Source organism: Opisthorchis viverrini (genome assembly GCF_000715545.1).
Source record: "Opisthorchis viverrini unplaced genomic scaffold opera_v5_433, whole genome shotgun sequence".
NCBI classification, from domain to species: domain Eukaryota; kingdom Metazoa; phylum Platyhelminthes; class Trematoda; order Opisthorchiida; family Opisthorchiidae; genus Opisthorchis; species Opisthorchis viverrini.
The window spans coordinates 357,134-363,964 of NW_008752093.1; the positions used below are offsets into that span (position 1 = coordinate 357,134).

Consider the following 6,831-nt stretch of genomic DNA (forward strand, 5'->3'; position numbering starts at 1 on the left):
AAAACGGGCATTCTAGGGAGGCTACCGGAGTTCAGAAAGCCAGGGAGTCTTAAAAACGGGTCAACCATAAAAACGATGTGTTCACTGGATGGAAATGAAAAACACATTGGAGGAGGATGGGTGTAGTGGGGAAAGATGAGGTAATCTTTGACCAAAGATTGCGATCGCAAATGTTGAACTCTAGTGAGCTTGTCAGTTTCCACGCTACCGGCTTTGAAGATCTTTAGGCTCATCACGCACCCGCACCATGACAAATAGACTATCTTCAGAAGCATCATCATCGACAGTAATACACCGATGAAAAATACTGGCTCCTTACAGCCATACAAATATGGGCAAAGAATGCAATAGTGAAAAGCGGAAGGAAATTAAGAGAGAGAAGCTCAATATTTTCACGGCAGATAATCAGGAACAAGGTATCCACGGCTTTAAACGGCAGTCAAACAGATAAACCTGATGATGATCACATCGAAGATGTCATCTGCAGGTTTGAACTGACGTGCCTTGTGAACCTTATTCAATGTAAACCCAGTACATAACACTCAAACATTAGTTAGGCAGTTTGTTGGTAGTATGAGAGGATCTGGGTTGGTTAGGTAGTCCGGCTAGGAGGTGAGGGTATGTTTGCCATCGGGACCGCTTACGTACCAGGCTCTGTAGGGATCCCATCCACGCTCAAGAAGAGATGGCGCAGAGTATACAGCACTCAGTCCAACTAATTTTTCGGAACCAGACTGTGGTTCGCTACAAGCGTAATGTCCGTCAACACAAGCCTGGAGCACATAATCGTACTTTTCGGTTTGTGGTGATTTCGTGTGTGCCACCTGGTAAACTTTATTAACTGATCTAACAATCCAGTGGCTGTTGAAGAGGCCGAAGCATGATCGATGCTATCCCTCACCGGAATGGTGTTCGTGAGTAGGTGCGAGAAGTTGAGTGTTTGGAGACAATGTTCCGCGATTGTTGCGGTATTCCATGCGCGACGCCCTCTTAAAGATGGTCGCCCAGTGAGAAAGAATATGCAGAAGACAGGAAGCCCGGGAGAGAATTCACAAGAAGAAAGTGGATGATGCGCGTATTCACCGCTCAGGGTGAAGTACCTACCATGGGAAAAGTAGATAAGGATACAGATAACCACTTTACTGAATTACTTGGCCCATTGTTCCATAAGGTCTGTGGTATTAGGATAGTCTCACCACTTTATTCCTTGATCATTCGACTGATTAAAACTGGGCCAGATGACCTTCTCCAAGCTCACTGGTACCGCAAGAACCATTCCAAGATTGAAGTAGATCCACGTGTTCAGCATTGACTAGACTGTTTGGAGTTAGTTGAAAGCGAGAATGCATTCCAGATAGTCAGGGCCAATAGGTTGTCGAGCCTTTATGATGTTCCACCCATAGATATATACTCTGTCGCAACATGGCCACTGGCTCCCACAAGCCATACGCATTTTCGCATCTAAGCTTGGGCACCCAGGGAATAAATCAACTCACATACAGGGAGTTGCGCAAGTAAGTGTACCTCCATGCCACATTGGTCGTCACGTGGTGACCACCGTGTAGTTTTGACGGCTGCACAGGACACGTCGGATAAGATCAGTGGGAGCTTGAGACAGCTCAGTGGTTAAGTCACAAGCTTACCGGCCGGAAGGTCCGTTGCTCGAACACAAACTCGACATATTGACTGCTCCTAGCTAGACTTGAGTAAATTGGTAGTATCTAGGCCCTCGAGCTTCTTTCGGGTGGTGTTGAACCTAGGCACCAAAAGAATGCTACAGCTGAACGATTATTACCGTAAGCGAAAATACACGAATCTTGATGTTTGCCTTTTCTTTCATATCCTCTCCCACCTCCATTTCCGTTCCTTTTGATAATTACTCTTCCGCAGAATTCAGCTGTGGACAAGTTGTCCAACACCCATGAGAAAGTAACCAAGTACATATTACAGCCTATTGATCAGACTACCGATCGTTTACCAAGCCCTTCCGAAACCATGACTTCTCAATGGGTTCCAAACCTTTTCCATTTAATTGAAGACCCCGTTTATATCGCAACTAATATTCGAACTTTTAAGCACACTAACCAACAAGGTGATCCTGCACCATTCATGACACTGTCAGTAGACGTTTGCAACATTTCTGATTCAATTTCTGGTTCAACGCCAACGCACTCACTGGGTATTTCAACTTACTCATTTTACCTCGTTGGGATTGTCCAACGCATGTGTCTTGCTCACATAACTCTAGTTCCGAAGGTCGCAAATTCGACTGCACCCGACCAATTGGGACCGATCTCCATGTCATCCATTCTTGTTCGATGTTGTCGCTGCTGGAGCAGTTGATTGAAACCAACCTCACTCCCTTTTGCACACCTACATCGTCCTGCTTCGTCCCTTTCCAGCGACTGCTCCTAACCTCAGCTTGGCGTGTGCTGATATCTGCAAAGTGTTCGCTATGATTTCGTATGACAATTATCAGATCTTCCGAGGCGTTTGGAGCACCGTCAGCCTGAGTTAGATACATTTCACAGTCCTGTGAGAATGCTGTAGCAGTTTTCCACAATCTCGACGTTCAATGCCACAAGGATGTGAGACAGAGATCCACTCCCCCCAATAATGTTCACAATGGATTGCCGATGTCTCAACTAGGATGCCAGTTACATGAAAACCTAGTGGATGGTTTTGCCTTCGCTGACGACTGAGTCGTGTAAACAGAAAGTCAGGCTCGCCTCAAAGAGAAGCTTGAAGCTGTTGCAGTCGAGTTGGAGAGAGCTGGTATGAAGATCAATTACTAAAGGAAGAAAGCCATAGTGATTTGTGGGCATAGAAAACATTGGGCGATAGCAGTCTCCGTCGAAACATTTTGCTTCGCCGAGGAACTCATCACTGATTTGGGACAGACGTTGTGACATATTTAGGCATCCCCTTTGCTTTCAAGGGTAAAAAAGTCTTCAACCACCGACAGCAGCTGCTCAAACTGCTCGATGGGCAGACGCGTGCCCCGTTGAAGCCGCATCAAAGAATGGAGATAATAAGGAACTATCTGATACCGAGGCTGACATATTCGCTTGTACTCGGCCAAGTCCACCGAGGTTGGATAATTACATCGGGCAATCTATTCGTGGCTAACTACGTTTACCGAAGGATACCCCAGTCAGCTACATACACGCCGGTAAACATCATGGGGGACTTGGTATCCCAAGTCTGATTGCAATTATCCCGATGCGCGGACAGCGCGTATGGAAAAGGTGCTGTCTATTCAATGCCGATTACTACGCAGTGTGCTCAACGATTCCGCACTTGGCAAGATTGTTCAGGAACTCAGTCTTAAGATCCGAGTTCATTCATAAACAATGAGGAAGAGCTGGTGGCTGCTTGGGGTGATGGTCTGCACAACAGCGTTGACAGTCGCGGTTTACGATAGTTGATCTCTTCAGCTCTTTCGAATCAATGGCTTGTATTTCCAGAGGGGGTGTTTTCTCGGCTATTTGCCGCGGCATCCAGCTCCGATGCAACCTGCTTGGGACGGGAGTTAGAGGCGCTCGGAGTGGTCATGATGGCCAGACGATCTGTCCTAGAAACTGTGGCAACCGGTGAGTGTGGTGCATAATTTGCAGTCCTGCTGGATCACGCATGATGCTAGATGTGCTCGCCATAATTGGGTTGCAAGGGAACTCGCGAAACATCTTCGGTTCATGAGATACACCGTCTTCGAAGAGCTGAGAGCACCTATGTCGACGTCTTTCATCAAGCCTGACCTAATCACTGTTTGGGAGCGCCGAGCAACTGTGATGGACAAAAACATAGGCTCGGATGGACACGGAGTTACTGTGTGGGATGTGAGGAAGCAGAAGTGTGGTGCTGATGAACATTCTTTCACCACAATCTCAGCCCTACATTTGACGTCGACTTTTTGGTCCATCAACCGATGGGCATTTTTGTTACATGAAAACCTAGTGGATGGTTTTGCCTTCGCTGACGACTGAGTCGTGTAAACAGAAAGTCAGGCTCGCCTCAAAGAGAAGCTTGAAGCTGTTGCAGTCGAGTTGGAGAGAGCTGGTATGAAGATCAATTACTAAAGGAAGAAAGCCATAGTGATTTGTGGGCATAGAAAACATTGGGCGATAGCAGTCTCCGTCGAAACATTTTGCTTCGCCGAGGAACTCATCACTGATTTGGGACAGACGTTGTGACATATTTAGGCATCCCCTTTGCTTTCAAGGGTAAAAAAGTCTTCAACCACCGACAGCAGCTGCTCAAACTGCTCGATGGGCAGACGCGTGCCCCGTTGAAGCCGCATCAAAGAATGGAGATAATAAGGAACTATCTGATACCGAGGCTGACATATTCGCTTGTACTCGGCCAAGTCCACCGAGGTTGGATAATTACATCGGGCAATCTATTCGTGGCTAACTACGTTTACCGAAGGATACCCCAGTCAGCTACATACACGCCGGTAAACATCATGGGGGACTTGGTATCCCAAGTCTGATTGCAATTATCCCGATGCGCGGACAGCGCGTATGGAAAAGGTGCTGTCTATTCAATGCCGATTACTACGCAGTGTGCTCAACGATTCCGCACTTGGCAAGATTGTTCAGGAACTCAGTCTTAAGATCCGAGTTCATTCATAAACAATGAGGAAGAGCTGGTGGCTGCTTGGGGTGATGGTCTGCACAACAGCGTTGACAGTCGCGGTTTACGATAGTTGATCTCTTCAGCTCTTTCGAATCAATGGCTTGTATTTCCAGAGGGGGTGTTTTCTCGGCTATTTGCCGCGGCATCCAGCTCCGATGCAACCTGCTTGGGACGGGAGTTAGAGGCGCTCGGAGTGGTCATGATGGCCAGACGATCTGTCCTAGAAACTGTGGCAACCGGTGAGTGTGGTGCATAATTTGCAGTCCTGCTGGATCACGCATGATGCTAGATGTGCTCGCCATAATTGGGTTGCAAGGGAACTCGCGAAACATCTTCGGTTCATGAGATACACCGTCTTCGAAGAGCTGAGAGCACCTACGTCGACGTCTTTCATCAAGCCTGACCTAATCACTGTTTGGGAGCGCCGAGCAACTGTGATGGACAAAAACATAGTCTCGGATGGACACGGAGTTACTGTGTGGGATGTGAGGAAGCAGAAGTGTGGTGCTGATGAACATTCTTTCACCACAATCTCAGCCCTACGTGTAACACATTTGACGTCGACTTTTTGGTCCATCAACCGATGGGCATTTTTATCGACGGATCTGCTTTCCTTAATCCGCCAAGGCTGTTGTTGAGCTGCTACTTTCTGAGATCACAGTCAGTGACTTGTGTTTGCTTGTCATTGTGGGTACTCTGCGTACTTAGGATACTTTGATGCGTGGTACATGGCGCTGTCTATTCCTGCCAGTGACTCTCACACGAGACACAGTATGACGGACAGTTTGTGGCTGATGTGCGAGTCCGAATGCGCTAACGCCTAATGCGCCTTGAAGAGCATTCAGCACTGTTTGTCCCACCTTCGGTTGAATGTCTTTACATGCGTGTTTCCATACCAAACTGTTCCACATACACTGGGATGCATCTTGTTTGACTGCAACTTTTGGTTGCACGACATCGAATGGGATGCTCCCCTCGTTCTTTCTAAAATTCTACTGTAACCCTTCCACATCTGTCGCTTGCATTTGTTTTTGACCATGCTCTTCAAAAATAAAAGATAATATGGTGGTAGTACTTTGTGATGATAGAAAAGCGGTTATTTGAAAGGATAGTAACCACCATATGTGATACCGATAACTCAGCGTATGGTATTTCCGAGCGCGCAAGTAGTAACCACTGGAGCTCTTACATCATCATACAAGACGTTGTATGAAGACAGGACTGCAGGATGATTCGGCTGAACTGTCTGTTACACGGCAACTCAAATGACGTTTGTGCGTGGATGGAGAGAGTTGGTGCAAATTGAAAAGCCCAATGGGAAAGGATAGTGCAGCAGGGAATATACGGGGTCTATTCCAGTTAGTTTGCAGAAGAGAACCCAAGAGGCCTATTGTCAGCAGTTTGGTTGGCCATTGGCCTCCGTTCCCCTTTCCTATTTAGTCTGCTGAGCTCAGGCCTCAGCGAATGGAGTACTACTATGCCTTTCTGACTTGAAACGCCAGCATACTGCCCGGCCAAATGAGCTTCTACCATCGCCTCTTAAAGCCGATGGTGCATCTTCGTTTTCTACCTTAACAAAATCGTGAAAACCTAGTTGGGAATCGGAACGCATTATGCGCAAATCGAGCTGATTGATTATCATACTGCCATCCAAAAAAGGTACGCGATCCGACTGTTACAACCATACAGATAGAAACCTTACGCCTGTCATAACTCACCACCGGTTTCAGCATTGACGAATAAACCCGGAAGGTGAAAGCAAACCTGACGGCCGAAAGCTGGGTTTCGCTCCGGTATTGAACACAGTTTCACACTACCTCAAATATTGGAGCAGCGCTCTACATATCGCCGGTCAATAATTGTGGCTTCCCTTGACTTCAAGGGAGCCTTTGACTCCATGAGTCTCAGTTCTTACGCGGATGCCAGCGAAGTCCATTCAAAGGACGTTAAACTCATCTCAAATGGGACAGTATTCGTAAAGGCTTTCAATCAACGCCTTTACGCCCCCTCCACTCCACAAACTAAAAGCACACGCACTCAAGATGAAATGAAAACAATCGTTCAGCTATAGCATCCTTTCGGTACACAGTCTGCGTAACTCAGAAGGAGCTTGAGAGTTAAGATATGGCCACGATGTCCAAGTCTAGACAGAAGCGAACGAAAGGTCACAGCTGGGTTTCAATCACGGTTCTG

The 6,831-nt window shown here is 47.1% G+C and overlaps 1 protein-coding gene across 1 annotated transcript in view; it reads right to left on the reverse strand.

Annotated features, from left to right (window-relative positions):
* Nucleotides 1-3,447: 3,447 nt before the first annotated feature.
* Nucleotides 3,448-6,831, reverse strand: part of T265_10999 (hypothetical protein) — a gene marked incomplete at both ends in the record, with an annotated part of 10,558 nt that continues 7,174 nt past the window's right edge. The window contains one exon of the mRNA XM_009177533.1: nucleotides 3,448-3,574. Coding sequence (XP_009175797.1) covers nucleotides 3,448-3,574 — 127 coding nt within the window. The remainder of the gene's footprint in view (nucleotides 3,575-6,831) is intronic.